The sequence below is a fragment of the Excalfactoria chinensis genome, chromosome Z (genome assembly GCF_039878825.1).
Source record: "Excalfactoria chinensis isolate bCotChi1 chromosome Z, bCotChi1.hap2, whole genome shotgun sequence".
NCBI lineage: Eukaryota > Metazoa > Chordata > Aves > Galliformes > Phasianidae > Excalfactoria > Excalfactoria chinensis.
The window spans coordinates 40,364,230-40,382,234 of NC_092857.1; the positions used below are offsets into that span (position 1 = coordinate 40,364,230).

Sequence of the window (18,005 nt, forward strand, 5' to 3'; positions counted from 1 at the left end):
AATGTTTGAACACTTTGATGCATGCAATTACGTGACATCATGGGAAATAGAGCTGTATTTATTTAAGTGAATTTCTTTCAATTTTATGCTGGCAACCTTTCTTTTGGAGATAATTCTAACTTTATGATTTAAAGTAAAGTTAATTCTTTCTAAGTGTATACATTTTAATCTTGGGTTTTTTCCGTCTTATCCAGTACAGTGATGAAGATGAAACAGACTGTATAACACAAGGTGATAAGCTTCGTGCTCTGAAAAGTAAAAGAAAGGCAAAATCTACAACCACATCTCCACTAAAGTAAGTCAGTTTGTGAACGCATAAATGCCAGAAATACTTTTACTCTCTTCTTTATGCATTTTTACCTTAGCACTCATAAATTTGTTGACAGGACTGATTTTGCTCATTTAAAATAAGCCTGAGATTAACCTTTGTCCTAAAAGTTCTGCTGACTGCATTAAGGAAGCAGGAGAACTTGGTTGAAGAGCTGCATTATTCACTTTCTTTCTGTGTTGATCTTTGACTCCAGTGCTCTGTGCTCTGTAAATTCCTGTAGTACTTATGAATGCTCTATGCTAGTAATTTCTTATTCATTCCTGTGGTATTATAGCAGTGGAAGAATACGAGTGATTGGTGGTGTTTGATTGCTTGAAACATAGTGTGTTCTTAGTTTTGCCAGTTTGGGGCCAGTTGAAATAAAAATCTTAAGCTTAGTTTCATTTCTTTCTCCTTGGAGAACTTTCTCTAAATCCTGTGGACTTTGGGATAATGGCTGATAGACAGGAAGGCAGGTAGTAGCAGTATTCCAATAAATAAACTCTAAGGAGACCTGTTCTGTCTTGGAACCTGGTATGTTAGTCTTCTTATTTAAAATAAGCATGAAAAACCACCTGTAAAATGAAGTTTGTAGGCAGCTGTTGTTTGCATCTGTTGTAGACTGCAGCAACTGTAGATGGAAGAACTTTGTCTCCCCATACATAAACTGCAAGGGAATGCAAGACGTGACAGACATATCTGAGATCTCATTTGTTTGCTATGAAAGAAAGGGTGACCTCCGGCTGGTAGATTTTTGCAAACATTACACTACTGGAATTACAGACCAAAGGCAACTTGGCTTTTTGTATGCTATATTTCTGTAGGGATTATGAGGCAAAATTCATAGCTATCTATGGTCCAAAAAGTGTCATCAGACTTTTAGGGAAGTGAAAAGTGCATAGTAAAGATATGATAAAGTTAGAAGAGTGTCTTTGGATAGCCTCACATGTTGCTGTGTAAGAATTTGACTTTTGTTTTGATTAAAAGAATCTCTGTCATTCACAGTCATCATTTGCACAGACAACCATATAATGAACAATATAGAGAGAAAAAAGCCTGTACGAACTGATTTTTTTTTTTTTTAAATAGAGAAGTCAGACAACAATACAAAACAAACAAACAAACAAAAAAAAACCACAAAACCCACCTCAGTGTATTCAAACAGTACAGTAAAAAATGGCTACCTTGCACATTATTTTCTAAGGCATATATTGCCTTTATTTCTACTTCCTAATAGTTTTTTAATATGTGGTACTTGAAGTCATATAATAAAGTTTGTGAAAAGTCTCAATTACAGTGTATTCCTTAGAATGAATGTTGACTGGGTAATTTAGGGCTTACAGTATTTTTGCATGCATATTGGCACAGGGAGGTGGTATACTAACAATGAATTGGAATTTCCTTTTTACTGTTTCTTGCTGGAGGTGCTTTTATGGTTTGCAACTTGTACTGAGATAATGTGATGACAGAGTATTACTGTTACTAAACCAAAATACCAGTAGGGATGTTTAGCTGCCTTACCAGAATTAGAAGTCCTCCATACCTAAACAGCTCTGAGCCTTTTTCTGTTTTAGTTCAGAATCTTAAAAATTAGTTAATGGTACTGAGAAATCGATTTTGTCTAAGCAAACAAAAAGAAATTTCTAAATCCTGTACGTAGTTTTATTTCAGAGAGAAAACAAAATAATTGCTACAACAAAAAACACAAGCAAAATAAGAGCACCAGAAGCTGAGAGGTTTGGTCTTTTGAGGGCTAGAAGCATTACTTTGAGTCACAAGGGGTTTCTGTATAGCATTTTGAAGATGGTTGTATGAGCTTTATGTGATTTTTGCGAATGGATGCTTTGTGTATGTTCCAATGAGCAATATGTTATACCTTTGGCAAATGGAATATCAGTTAGCTTTGGCACTTCTGAACACAGGAATGTAATGCACCCTTGCTGTCTCGAGTGTTCACAAATAGTTGCTAGAAAGTGCTTTGGCTCTGATCTAGTATTTTTGTATCAAAACGTGGTTGTGAAGTAAGATCTATTGGTATAGGCAGCTCAAACTGCTTTAGAGTTGGCTACAAATTGTCTAGAATGCATTTATTTTTGAACTATTGACAACTTTCTTTGGAATAGATGACCTCAGTGAGGATTTCAGAAATTTTGTTTTGCTTCCTGTAACACGCAGATACATTTGACAAGTTACAGCTGCATGGATTCATATGGAAAGTAAGAAAATGGTTGACTAAGATTATGAAGCAGTATGCTTTATGAAGAACTTGAAACAAGCTGAAATGCAGCAATAGCTTTTGCTTTTGAATTTTTGTTCATCTTTTCCTCCCCCTCCAACCCCTTTTAGATGGCTCCTAGCTATGCTGGTGTCTACACTGTGTAGCATTGTCATCTGGTGGATTGTATGTGGCTCCCTTCTTCCCAGCCTGCTATTCTGTCTAGATGGTTTAAGAACATAGTAACCATCAGGACCCCCTGAAAGAGAGCCACTGTGTAAGTGTCCCATTCCATTTCTCTATAATAGCTCATGCTTTCTGTCTAGTATGTCTCATAAATGCATGTTTTCACATCATATTCCTTACTGGCTTTATTCCGAGAGTAAATTCCACTGCTCTTGCTTTGTTGCAATTTTGTATATATTATTTGAAATAATTGAGTGATTCTTATGGCTGGCTTGCAATACAAAAGGTGCAGAGCTTTTATAATTAGGGTTATTTATAATTTTGAAGCTTTTCTTCTCTGCATGCTCCTGCAAATAAGTAGAACTATATCTGGAAAAAAGAAAAAAAATAAAACTGGTTTATAATACGATCCTCCCCACTGCATATTGCAAGTGAAGATTTTAGCTCCATTTTTACTTAAAAAATCATAAACTTGCAAAGGTGCTTAATTTCCTAAATGATGATATTATTCATGTGCAATACCAGGAATTAGAATTAGAAGTGGCAGGGTTTTTTTTGTTTTGTTTTCTTTTGTTTTGTTTTTCTTTGAACAGATTGTAGTATTGTGTCACAAGAGACAGTAAATTTTTACACTTTTTGACCTTGTAACAGAAGATGAGACAGGTTGCAAGCATTAGGTCAAGGCTTACTTATTTACTCAAACAAGCTATTTCCGTCTTTTGTTCTTATCTATTTTTATAGAGTATTATAGGAATAGTTTAATACCTTCTTTCTGTTACTCAAATTCAGGAGTTAAATCATTAAAAATACATTCATTACTTGAGTACAATTTGTACTCTTTTCTCCACTCAGCTTTTGTCAGAGTGATTGCAGCCACTTTTTACTAAGATAGTGCAATATCTTCATCAATGGCAACTTTCACCTTTTGGCCAAATAAAATTTCAGCTGCACACAGAACTTTCAGGAAACTCAAAACAGCTTCTTTCTGTTTGCTTCTGTGTCTCTATGACACTGCTCCACCACTTCTACTACACCCAAAATAAAATGTTTACTTCAAGTGAATGCTTGAATATTCAGTGCTCTTAGAGAAAGATCAGGAGCCTTGCAGCCACACAGAAAAAAAGCACAGAAATAATTTTGTTTAAGTAAGTCAGTCACTGAAAATAAAAACTGGGGGAATTGGTGACTACTTTGTTTTTCCACTAGCCTTAGCTGAGGTCATTTTAATCTAGTCTTCTGCAGAAACAAAACAGAACATAACCGAAAAACAAAAACAAACCCTTAAAGATCAAATTACTTTTTTTTCTTTATTTTTTTTTTTTCCCATTGGTACCAAGCTTTGCCAAAGAACACACTAAAATGAGGCTTATTCTGAAAGTTTTATTTGTCAGTGTAGCATTAAATCTTGTCTCAGTGTTTTACAGAAGTGAAGCTCAGATTTCTAAAGGCAAACTGAAAGAATAAATTTTGAACAGCATCTCAAAGAAATGGAACATTCTATTATTGTTTTCTTGTATTGTAGGATCAGTTTCATTTGTCTTCCTTTCTTTTAATATTTCTGTGTTCCGTGTAAAAGCTCCTTTGCTAAGGAGAAAGTAGGTAGCAGGTAGGAGAAAAGACTATTTGATGTTAGTAAATATGTTATTATACTAACAATTGAGCTACTGGTGCCACTGCCTCCTATTCAGAATTGACAGTCATGCAGTGTTGTTTTATGTCCTAGAATAGAAAATACTTAAATTTTCCTTAAAAGCTGAGCTAACATTCTCTGCATTTCACAGCTAGTATCTGTCATGTTTTAAGAGACCAAGTTATCAGTCAGATGATTCAGTCATCATTTTTAGCTAGTCTGTCAGTTCTGTAAGCTGTTTACCTGTAGATGGAAGAGCTAATTATCAGTAACTTACAGGAGTGTTACATATCTCAAGCCAGCCTTCCTGAAAATCAAAAGGTGGTGAGAAAGCAGTGTTCTATTTGACAGTGTAATGGTTTAACCCGGCAACCAGCTCAGCACTGCCCAGCTTCTCAATCACTCAACCCCAGCAGCACTGGGAAAGAAAATTGAAAAGGTAAAAAAAGTACCAGAACTTGTGGGTTGAAATACAGTTTTGTAGGTGAAGCAAAAGCTGTTTGTGAAGGCAAGATAATGCACTTTGTCCCATCAGCAGCCAACATGTTCAGCCTTTTCCAGAACAGCAGAGCTCATTGCACATAGCTGTTAGTTGGGAAAGCAAACACCATCATGCCAGGTGTCCCAGTTACTTGTTCTTTGGCCCAGTTTTACAGTTGAGCATGATGTGATAGGTTATGGGACACTTATTTTGCCTGTTTAGGTCAGCTCCCCTGTTTTTGTCCCCTTCCAGCTCTTTATGCACCTCTAGCTTCTTGCTGGAAGAGCAGTGGGAGGAGATGAAGTGTTCTTTGCTCTGTGCAGCACTGCTCAGCAACAACTTAAGTATCAGTGTGTTATCAGTGTTATTTTCATCCTAAATCCATAACATATCACATGCTAGTTACTGTGAACAAAAGTAACTCTTATCCCAGACAAAATCAGGACCTTATAAAGTAGTAACCTTGGTAAAACTCCCACCAGGTGGTCAGAAAAGATGTGTTCCGGTGTAGTCTCTCTTCACTTTATCCCTTCTTAGGACATTTTAATCAATTATATTTTTGTGAACTTTTTGTGTGCACCGATTTTCCTGAAATTTTCTGGTGTTTGGCTTGGGTTTGTGAGTTGGACTTTTATGCCATAGTATCATAGTATCGTGCGAGTTGGAAGGGACCTTAGAGATCATCGAGTCCAACTCCCGGGATTCGAGCCCTCTAGTGTAGCAGAGCGGCAGTTATCCACTTGCGCCACAGGGGGGATTCGAACCTGGGCCTCCAGTGTTGCAAGCGGCGGTTCTAACACCGTGCGCCACCGGGGGCACACAATGTGTTATGTTATGGCCATGTTGTTATGTATCCCCTCCTCTTTCAATTTAAATGATAAATTGTGAACTATTTAGAAGTTGGTGTTACTGACCCAACACTATTACATCAAAGCAGGTTTTGATTTGTTTGAAGACCAGTATATTAGCTTAAAGAGAAGTGGTATGCAAGCTAGTGTCATGTTGGAGGATGTATTAGGTTCAGAATTAGCAAGTGATGCTAATGGAAATGAAAAATTCATAGCATGCATATTTTAATAGCTTGGCCATTAAAGCATCTTGTAGCATATCTTCAGGATTTTTCTTTTTTTTTTAAATCATATTTCACTGAGATGAGGAATATTTTGTACGTCAGATGCATTTTCTTCTGGTATTTCTGTAAGTTAATTGTTCAGCTGTACAATATGACATGCTATTTTTCATTAATAGTTACCAAGCAGTAAATAGGTGCCCTGAGAATCATGTTCTTTATGAAACACATCTATGAAACCAGTTCTCAAATGAGGCTGCCAGTCTAATCACCTATTAAATCAAAATTCTGTACATTACAGGTAATGCAGCTCCTAAGCTGAAAGCTGGGTCTTAAGACAGAAGTGAGTGCTTAGTAACACCACGTCAGACAGTGGTGCAAATGGGAATTTGTTTGTTTTCCTTGAGGTGCTCTGAGCCTTCAAAGGCAAAAGTTTTAGTCTGATTCCAACCTGTTTCTCTGATCATTTAGCAAAAGCTTTGTTAAGAGGAATTTCGACTGGATTTTACTCTCTTGGGCTAGCTGCATGATGTTTTATATCACTTGGCTGTAAAAATGACGTAACTTCTGTGCTTTAAGTTGGCTCTAAGCTGATCCCATAGGATTGCTCCTCTCCCTACCTTTTGTTAAATACAGTAGTTTTAAGAGGAAGATGCTGTAGTTGACTTGATCTTAAAGTTGAGTCATCTATGGTGCATATTTTTATAATTCATAGTCCAGTTTTTCTTTTCTTTCTTTTTTGCGAACACACAAAATCACATGGAGTGTAAGGACTTAGCTATGATATGTCAGAAAGATAGCATTTATGTGCTCATGAAAGATTATTATCTTATTGCTTCACAGCATTTTAGTTCATATTTAAACGAGTATATAGGTTTAATCTAGATGAGTATATAGGTTTAATCTATATACACTGGCTTCTTTTCTAAGCTTTTGGTGTCTGGAAAAAAAGACACTATAAGAAAGTGGTAATAATTAGATAATGTTCCAATATTAGCTTTCTTTTAGATGTACATTACATGCATTCTATACTAAGAGACACTGTATGCATATATTTACGGAGAAAACATGTTTTTTTTTTACATACGTCTGTCTGCATAAGAAGTAGTTAACCAGCATGCGCCATGATACAGTCATACTTTAAGTGATGAAAAGTCAAGAGGATAAGCAGGTTTTGTATCTGTTAATTCAGTCCTGGAAATCACTGGTGGCATAGGTGAAGGATGTAATGTTGACTTCTTTTCACTGTTGGCATCATTTGCAAATTTTAGTTCAAAGTGCAGTGCTCCAAATTAGTTCATGTTGTACAACAGCTACACTGAAAAGAGAATGTTAGGTTTTGATATTAGAACTTACTAGAGTTGCTTTATCAGAACAATAGAAATTATAAAGTGAAATTTAAGGTTTTGAGCCCTTTCACCCTATACATGCAAAGAAAACAGATTTTTGGTAGAAGAACTCAAGTTGTTTGCTGCAGCGTGATATGATTTTGTAGGCACTTGTATTCTATTTTCAGCCTCCCATATAACTGGTTCCCTTGACTTGAAAATTGTAGTGCTTACCGTGGAATTTGCATTGCATTTTAATAGTCCTTGCTGTTACAGTATTGCAGGTTTGGACTTCTGCAAATCAAGGTGCAAGTCTGAAATATTAGAAGAGTCTTGTTCATATAGAAATTTAAAGTACATGAACTGTGAATCATTTTCCAAACAATATAGAAGTAGTAACTTTGTTTACAGCTAGGTTGCTGATCATTTTTACTGCTGTAAAATGGAAAAAATATACTACAGAATTGATTTTAGATGAAATTATGCCCTTTCAAGTACATTCGTGTATTCCAGTTCTAGTATAAGCCCGATATAAAACAGTAAATATACAAGTTTTTCTTTTCCTGTTCATATTTTCAGTAGCTGCTCTTGACAGGTAAGTATGTTGTATGAGTACAAAAGTACTCATATATATTTTCTCCCATGAATACTTGTCCACTTCTGCTCCAGAACTTATGTTTTATGTTTATATATAGGATTCTCAGAAAGCAGGTTTGTTGGAATATTAAACAACCAGGAAGCAGCTTATTTAATTTAATGAAACTTAGATTGCGAATTGAATGCAGTCTACTAACAGAGAGTTCTCAGTGAAGCCACTGAGAACTGAAATGCGAATGCCAATAGAGGAAGAAAAGAATGTATCCTGAAGTTACATTAATGTCTACAATGATGCGTATTTTTATAGTTAGAAGCTTGCAGATTGAAGGACTAGAAAGTAGTTGTACTAAATATATACCTCTAGACTGCTGATATATGTGAGTTGTCGTTATTATTATTTTTTTCCCATAGGATCATAATTTTACTGCAAGTACTAAGGAATACTGAAAATGTGGTTTCCCTACAAGCAAGCTGGAGGATAGCTAAAAATAATTATTTGCATTTCACAGTTACTTTGTGTTACTGGTGTTGATGCTATAAGCAACACTATGATTTTCTTCCTGTTAAAGAAATAGTCAGAATATTGCCCTAGAGTCCTCAGGAGAAGCTGCTAAACACAGCCAGCATTTGAGAATGGTGTGCTTATTACCTGTAATAACAGAGTGCTGGCATAGTCAGTGTTTTTTTCCCAGGCAGCTGTATCTGAAGGGAATATTTCATATTTGGCTTCAGGACACTGAGACTCACTTCTTCACAAATCAGTTTTTTTGTTTGTTTTGTTTTTTGTCTTGTTTTGTTTTTCACTTCCTTCTATGTCAGACTGGAAAACGACATTTGGTTTTGTTGCATACATCAGTTTCACTCTTCATTTTCTCTGTTATTGTAGCAACATGTAATAGATTTTTGTTGTTGTTGTTCTCTAAAACCCTAAAAGAAAACTCCAAACTATTATTTATTCTCGGTTAAAAAAATTAGAATTTTTTTTTTTTTTTTTTCCACACTGAAAGGTATCTATCTATATTCCTAAAAAGGCCTGCATATTACCATAATGATAACAAGAACATTATAAGGAGATGGCTGATTTTAGGTGGAAAAATCTGCTTTTCAAAATAAGAGGCCCACTAATACTTGTTAAATTTGCTGAAAATGTAATACCCTCTTTTCTGTGTTTTCCTAGAAACTTTCAGGTTATATAATCTCTTCTTTTTTCCTACTCTTTTCAGAGTAATTCTGCAGTCCAGTGTTCAGAAAAATAAAACCTCTGAACCTAGCATTTCTGACAGTACAAACATTACTAAAAGAACTACCAGGTCTGCAGCAAGAAACAAAAGTGTAAAAAGGTGAGAGTTACCCTCTTTAAAGATCCAGTAACTGTTCTGTAGACAAATACTTTTGAGCTGGTGCATCCATTGCTGTTAGAGGCTTTTGCCACAATTTAATTCCTCCTTCTGAAAATGAGAAATGAGAAGCAATTTTTTGCCTTATGTTATCCAGAACTTGGCATCTTACATGATCAGTTTATGCTGCTGACTCTTTCAACTTACAGAATTTTTTATTATTATTCCTAATGTCTGTTAGGAAGAGAAAAAGGTGGCAAATTCATACTACATATTGGGCTACAGCTTGATACATCCTTACTAGATAAAGAGGGGGGAATTAAGGGATTCTGGTATTTAAAAAAATCTTGTCATTACGAAACCTAATATGGAGTAAAAGAGGAAAAGTTGTTCACAGCATGAAGGGTTAGATTTAGCATGCTAAGTAAATTTGTTGTGGATGACTGAAATGCAGTTGTAGGGCAAATCCAGCGATGGGTAGGTGAAGTATATAAAATGTGTATGTATTCTGGTGTGAGATTTCATAATGAGAATGTCACTGATTATCTGGCCTGAATTTGTTCCAAAAGCTTAGGGAGATCTTAATTAGAAGGAACGTATGCAAGAGTGAAAGTGTTTTTTGATGCAGAAGAATATGGCTATGGCCGCAGTACTAATATGTTTCTTCTACAGGCATATGTGTTCATGCCTCTCTGTGGTAGCTCTCCAAGACATTACCAAAGATGAACTTTAGAATATAACTGGATAGAATTTTCAAGTAATATTCAGTGGCTGCAGATGAACAGAATCTGTCTTGGGCTTACAAGGAACAACTTTTGAATGGGTCTACTGGGTGATGAAGATATTTTTTTGTTAGGAAGAGAAAAAGGTGGCAAATAACAACAACAACAACAAATCCACAACCCACAAATTCTAGTTTATGTGGGTTGCTTAATAAATTTTGCTGAAAATTCCCAGATTTTGTGCAGTTTTTTTTCCCTACATAGCTTTTGGTTCCACAACCTCACCCTTTACTGAAGATATTACGAAAAATCCACTCTACTGGGTGAGGGAAGTAGTCTAATTAATACCAGTCTGCAGGAATGTGCTAGTCAGAATTTTCATCAGCAGTGATATGAATTTGATGGATTATACTTTGATTCATATAACAGAATACTTCATTTTTCCTGAAATATCTGTTTTCCTAAAAACCTCAAGTCTTTCTCAGCTCTACTGAGAAACTCCATTCTATGTTGTTTTCGCCATGTCAGTTTTGCTCCAGTAGACTGACAGAATTCCTACAGCTGTTTTTATTCTTCATGAGTTTTAATTTACTTGCAACTTTTCATAGGTATATACTTGCAGTTGTGTAATTGAGCAGGCATATTCAGTTCCTGGAAAACACACTTTTAGTAGATGTTTGTGTTGTGGGAGATAAGACTACTTATCCATAGGAGAAAACAGCATCCCTAGACTTAAAAGCAATGAAGATTTCAGTTATTTTGAAAGAAATGCTATACATGTGTTGACAGATTTATGACTTAGAGGACCAAGGATCAGGTTTCAAATTATCTCAGATTTCATAAAGTATTTCCTATTTTCTAAAAATTCTACCCCAAATACTTCATTCCATATACTATTTCTTCTAACATTTGAGATAGAAGAATGTCAGTGAGTTTATGTTTGGACTGTGTAGTCAAAGTTGCCCTAAATATTTATTGTCACAGCTCTGGAGTTCTTAATTATCTTTTTATCTTAGAGAATTAATTGGGTACTCATCCCTCTAAAGGCTATTTCAGTAAGGCTGTACATATCCTGGATTTCTACCTTAGTACCTTGCTATTAATCCTGTAGGTGTACTTTTATTAGAGTGTTTGGCAAAACCTCACTCAATTTTTTTTAAGCTTTGCTTTCTTTTTTCATGCTTTCTCAGAGACATCTGCAGCTAGGACACATTGCTTAGAGTCCGTTCCAGCTTGGCCTCAAATGTCTCCAAGAATGGAGCATGCAAACCCTCTCTGAGCAACCTGTTCCAGTGCCTAACCATCCTTATTATAAAATCTTATTCCTTGTATCCAATGTAAATATTCCCTCCTTTAATTTACAGCCATTTCCCCTTGTTCTGTCAGAGCAAACCCCACTAGAAAGTCCCTTCTTTCTTGTAGATATTGTTAAGCTGCTGTCAAGCCCCCCTGAAGCCTAATCTTCTCTGGGTTTAATCACAGAATGGTACAACAATCAAGTAGTTTGGGTTGGAAGGACCTTTAAGATCATGTAGTTCCAACCCCAACTACTAAAGGCAGAGACACCTCCCTCCAGACCATGTTGCTCAGAGTCCCGTCCAGCCTTGTCTTGAATGCTTCCAGGGAGGGGGTATCCTCAACCTCACTGGGCAACCTGTTCCAGTGTCTCACCACCCTCACAGTAAGGAATTTCTTCCTAGTATCTAGACTAAATCTTCCTTCTTCCAGTTTAAAGCCATTTTCCCTTGCTACCTGCCCTTACAAAAAGTCCATCCCCAGCTTTCCTGTAGGCCCTCTTCAGGTACTGGAAGGCTGCCGTAAGGTCTCCACGGAGCCATCTTTTATCCAGTCTGAAGAGCCCCAGCTTTCCAAACAGGGGAGGTGCTCCAGCCCTTTGATCATTTCTGTGGCCCTCCTCTGCACCTGCTCCAGCAATTCCATGTCAAACAGCCCCAGCTCTCTCCACCTGTCTTCGTAGGGAAGGTTTTCCATCCCTTGGATAGTTTTTGTGGCCTTCCTCTGGATACTCTCCAACAAGGCCATGTCTTTTCTGCATTGAGAACCGCACATTTGGGCAGAGTACTCCAAGTGGGGCCTCACCAGTGCGAAGTAGAGGGGCAGGATCACTTTTCCTTGACCTGCTGGTCACATTTCTGTTGATGCAGCCCAGGATATGTTTGGCTTTCTTGGCTTCAAGGATACATTGATGGCTTGTGTCCTGCTTACCATCCACCAGTATCCCCAAGTCCTTTTCAGTGGGACTGTGCTCTATCTTTGAATACCCTAGCTTGTATTGATAAGTATTGCCACAACCCAGCTAAGTCTATGAAGTTTTATTACCTCACAGTACACAAATAGATTGACTGACCTTTTGCAGATAAATTGAATGCAATGTAGAGAGAATGATATTTCGGCCAAAATAGCTGTTTGCAGTTAAAATATTCTATTCTGGTTTTGCATAGTGATCTTAAGAGAATTTCAGTATATTGCTCATATTATTCATTGCATTTCCATTGTGGAAGGTTTAGAGATGTCAGCTGCCAAAAGACCAGTACTGGTGGACATAACACACTGTAACTTGTGACTGAAATAACACTGTTGTGTAACTGCAAGACACTGCATTACTAAAGCATTCTCCACAGCCTTTTTTTCTGTGGGTGTCTTTGCTCTAATCTTTTTTACTCCACTGAGGATGTATCCTGTGTAAATTTGCGAGTTACTGGAAACGAAGTCTGTCTGTGTTTGTATCTTAACAGGATGCATTGTCCAGATCATTTTAAGGAAAGACAGGTCATTTTCCTCTCCTTTTTCCCTCCTCACTTTCTTCTTGTCAAATCACTTTTGATAGAACAATGTGCTATATCAGCTGAAAGGTGAGTGAAATGGAAGAGGAATCTCAAAATCTTAACTCTTAACATATAATCATTATCTAGGCTTGATCCCTGAGTACATGAAGGACTGGAGGAGCATTCTTCTTGGACAGATATCTGGACTAGCAGAAATGCATAACAAACCTGTACTGACTCCAGGATAAAGAACCCTGTGCATTCTGGCCAACATATTGATACTAAAGAAAATCTCAGACCAAGTGAAATGTAGTGAGGCCCAAGTGAAATAGTTTCCTCTGTTTTACGAGAGACTTAGAATTATGTACCTAACTAGTAGTTGGTTAGAAGTGAAATCATGAAAGGTCAAAGAATTTTGGTAGGTAGAGCTGCTTAACAGAGTATGGAGGTGAAGTTATCACAGAAGAAGACAAGTGGAAGGACAGGAGAAAATGTATGAAGACTGATATAGATTCTTTTACTTCTTTTAACAAGAGATGATTATTGCTTTTACAATCTCATTTGCTTTTGCTTCATTGGAAATTGTAAAAGGAGCCGTCTGCACCCTCGTTCATATACTGAAAATTGCCTGCTGCATTTTAGAGCTTATCTATGTAATCTTAAGTCTAGCTTAAAAAATATTAATGTTTCTTTACTATTCTTTCTACTTTTCCTGCAGTCTGATACCTCAGAGGGAGAGAAGGAAAATGAATACTTTACAGCAATTGTACTTAATGAAATTATGGTACTTTTAATCTTCTGTTGCTTTTTTGTCTGAAACTGAGCCTTCTTCATATTGTCTGCAAACACACTGGTCTGAGCTTTCTTTACACCTGATATTGCTATGTTTTTAAATGCTGTAACTTTTCTCTTGTTTCTTTCTTTGAAATATAGTTCGGTTGTTTTATCTTGCCAACAGTGTCAGCTTCAGATAATTTTTTGAGTACGCATTTATTTTCTTTTTCTTCAAATATGTTCTATTTCAGCAGCCAGTCCATCACGAGAACTAGAACAGTATTGCGTTAAAATTCCAAATCGGCAAGCAATGTTGAAAGGGGATATCCAGGCATGAAGGGGATACAGCCTGAAGACGCTTGATTGCAATTCTAGGAAGGTATCTTCAGCTCCATTTAAACAGAAGAAACTTACTCATAGTCGTAAAATAAAACTGGCTACATGCTTGGTGTACAATTTCTTAATTGCTAATGCTTCCTCAAGCAAAACCAACAAAATATGTGTAAATTCAGACTCAGGTGTAAATACTTGAGCTCTCTATTTTGAAGAGGGCTCCCTTGTACATTTGATGCATGTGTATAAAATGTGATGGCAATCACTTAGAGCTGCTGACCACCAGATGTGAAAAAATGGTGGGAGATTTTAATATATAAATCTGTGTTGTTCATTGAGACTTGGCTCAGGTCTCCACTTGAGACTGAAACCCAACCAGAGGCTTTGTGCTTATAGAATTGGTACTCTCTTGTGTTAATTGGCTTTATATGACTTTTTTTATTTATGAAGTCCCAGTGTTGAGAATACAAAGTAATTATTGTCCACCAAAGAGTGCTTTATTTTCAGTGATTTTTTTTTTTTATAATTGTGATAGATTTTCAGTTGTTCCCAACCACTAGCTCTTTTACCTATTTGTAATTGCTTTAAATCTGGTGTGATTGTAAGGAGGAGGAAAAACATTTAAAGCAGTGGAGTGTCTTCATATCTTCAGGTCTTTTAGATGTCTTTTAGATAAATCTTTATACTACCATATCTGAAAGGTAAGACTTTTTTCCCCAGGATCCATTGGTAGATTTAATAATTTATGAATGTTACTGGGTTTTTGTTCTTGTTGGCTTTTTTTTTGCTTGAAAATACTTAATGAGTGTAGCACATTTATTTTTATTTTTATTTTTTTTTAAAAAAGGAAATATACACTTTCTGTACAACTGAAATTGATAATAGAACTCAGGAGCAGATACAGTTGGGAATATCTAATTACAGTGATTAAAAAACTACTGCTTACCTCAGTTAAAGGCAGTGAAGTTTTTAGAGAGTGAAATTTTCATCCACTACAAGTCTTCAAACACTGGCAACCTTCTTTCCCTTCTGTATTCACGTTATGAAGTACAAAAGCTTGCTTTGAAGTGAGGCATTCTTGCTGCCTGGAATAGCTGCATTTTCCACAGGTGAGAACTACTGCCATGCAGACTTAGAATACAGTTCTCTCTTCATTTTGTAACTCTTACAGAAGAAAGGAATAGAAAAGGAGTCCTGGAATCATAGGATCATAGAATCCTTAGAGGTGGAAGGGACCTTTAAAGGTAATGTAGTCCAGCTCCCCAGCAGTGAATAGGGACACCCACAGCTAGATCTGGTTGCCACAGCTAGATCTGCCTGGTCTAGCCTGGCCTTGAGTGTCTCCAGGGATGGGGCATCCACCACATTTCAGGGCAACCTGCTCAGTGCCTCACTACCCCCACTGTAAAAGACTTTTTCCTTATATCCAACCTAAATCTACCCTCTTTAAGTTTTAAATCATTTCCTCTTGTCCTGTCACCACAGACCCTGCTAAAAAGTCAGTCCACTTCTTTCTTGTAGCTACTCTTTAGACACTTGAAGGTGTTGCAGTTCATTGGATCATTTTTGTGGCCCTCCTCTGGATGTGTTCCAACTGGTCTGTGTCTCTCCTGCACTGAGGACTTTGCATCTGGATGAGGTTGAGGTCTCTCCAGCAGAGCACAGAGTGGTAGGATTGCCTCATTCACCCTGCCAGCCACACTTTTTCGATGTAGTTCGATATGATTGGCACAGTGTTGGCTCATGTTCAGCTTGCCACCCACTAGTACCTCCAAGTCATATTTGGCTGGGAATTGTAGCAACATAATAACTTTTATTTCAAAGACCCAGATTATATTTGCAAAGTGGAGGATTTTCTTTCTATGAAGAAAGAATTATTTTCAAATGAAAGGAAGTTACACTAGTGGTTTCTCAGTGCCTCTATGAATAACCGCACCTGTGTTTGAATACGTTTTTGTGGCCAAAGAAGAGCACTGAGAGTTGGAGAGGAGGCAGGATGTAAAATGTACAATGATAGCATCTATGAGTGTGTATAAGTATATACATATGTTTGTATATTCCAGATTTGCGAATATGAACACAAAATATTAAAGGTTTGTATGGTACAAGAAAAGGAGCGCTGAGGCTTATACCATGTCTTGTTTGTTTGTTCTTGTTTTCCACTTAATCTTCACTATCTCTTCCACTCTTCCTGGTGAGAACCACCCAAAAAACAGGACAGAACTCAACCTGATAGTGATAAAAATTGTACTTCCTTTTTTTTTTTTACCTCCTTTGCCAAAACTGCAACAGGTGATGTGTTGCGCAAATATGAATCTCTTTATTTTTGAAGAAAATTTTCATCTCGAAAATTTTATCAGTGAACTTCCTTGCAAGTCTTAACAGGCAGAAAAGTTCTGAGTTGGAATTTCCTTTTTTTTTAAGTAATCAGCAAAGTAATTAGTACTTAGAAGTTAATCAGAAGCAAATTTGCTTAAATTTGCACACTACACGTCAACTCAACCTAAACCAAAACTGTATTTGGCATGAATACCCAATGCTGAGTATCTTGCTGGGAAGCACCAAAGTGTCAGAGTTTCAGACATTAACATGAAGACTCTCCAAGCAATCTTAGATGGTGAATTAACCCATTACCTCATTGTGTCTCATCTAATTGTTTTGCTTTGTCTGTCCAAGTTTTTAGTATTTTGTCTTCTATCTTTATTGCACCATACCAAAGCTGTCTTAAGTACAATTAGGAAGAGTAGCCATGGATGAGGGAATCCTTGGTTTCCAAATCTTGTTTGAAATGTGAAGTATTGCGTGCCAAAAAGGAGCAGCTGTATGACGGCAGTGCAACAGAACTGCTGAAGGAACTTACTTCTGCTGTTACCAACTAGCAGTTTTGGTTAAATTATTTCCACTCTTTCAACACATGATATGGATTCTTCTGTGATCTCTGCAACATATTCAGTAGCTGTGGTATCTTAGGTCAAACTGCTAGCTTCCATTACAGCATCAGTATAATTAATGAAAACAAAAAGGCAATTCACTTTTAGATGAAGGGGGTTGGGGCGGGGGTGGGAGTTAAAGAAGTTAAATCAGACCACGTCCTTTTGCCCCAGGACAACAGAATAAGTGCTACTTTAATAATAACAAAGAAAAACAATATTTGTAGAGACTCATGCATTAAAATGGGGGGAGGAAAAAGTTACATTTGCCAGTTTGTTGCACTGCAGTTTTTATATTAATAGTTTGCAGACTGTCTTATGTAAACTCGTGTACAGACTATCAAGATCTAGAAGTCTTCGACTAATCTGTACTGTTCATCCTGATTATTTTTAAATTGTATATTTCTAATCATATTTTTTTAACTTGGATTGACAGAATGGGAGTTTATTTTGCTGGAGGTATTTTTAAGATAAAGCTTCATATTATCTTGTAATATCGAATAGCTCAATATGCATTTGTGGCTCATTGGAAAATAGTGCATATTGTATTTGGTTTTATACAAAATATTGAATAGTGAGAATTGTAAACATGAATTATGTAAAATTAAAAATAATAATCAGAAGTTTGTGTCTTCGCTTTTATTTCCAGCGTTCTGAAGGAACTCAGAGCAAGACTGTATAGTTCAGACCACTTTGTGCTCTTAGAAATAATGAAAATCTCACTCGCCTAAGAAATGTTCTTAATTTGAAAGCACAAATCTCAAAATACTGCATTTTAAAACCAATTTTTGGCTCTACATTTGAGGGGACTGACTTCAGAACATAACAGTAATTGTATTCAGAAGGTTGGGACCTCTTAACCAGTAAAAACCTACATGGTTAAACTGGAACAACTGGCTTCTAAGTTATTTTGCTTTCATGTATGATTGTGTAGCACTCATTTTTTGGAAATCGGTATGAAATACCACATATGACATGAAAATGAAAATTTCTGAAAACAGAATTTTTTAGAATCATTTATTTGTACCTAAGTTATATGAGTTTATTTTAGTCCATGAAAAGGGAAGGGAGGAGAAGGGGAAGGAGAAGAGAGAGAAGGAGGAGGAGGAGAGGTACATATTCTTCACTCCAACATTTATTCCTACCTTACATATTTAAGAAAAAGCAAAGTGTGTGCACCTGGGGTAGAACTATGTGACAGATGAGTAAACTCTCACTTGCTCCAGAAAGGGATGTTCATATTTGTTTGGAAAAATTTCATGTTTATCAGTTGTAAAGTGGCCCTTTCTATACTGGATTGTTTACTC

General features: G+C 36.6%; 1 protein-coding gene across 1 annotated transcript in view; it reads left to right on the forward strand.

The window, feature by feature from the left end:
• The window catches only part of CDC14B (cell division cycle 14B), a 47,830-nt gene extending 30,561 nt beyond the window's left edge, over positions 1-17,269 (forward strand). The window contains exons 12-14 of the mRNA XM_072359430.1: positions 195-295; positions 9,040-9,156; positions 13,687-17,269. Coding sequence (XP_072215531.1) covers positions 195-295; positions 9,040-9,156; positions 13,687-13,726 — 258 coding nt within the window. The 3' untranslated portion in view covers positions 13,727-17,269. The remainder of the gene's footprint in view (positions 1-194; positions 296-9,039; positions 9,157-13,686) is intronic.
• Positions 17,270-18,005: the final 736 nt, after the last annotated feature.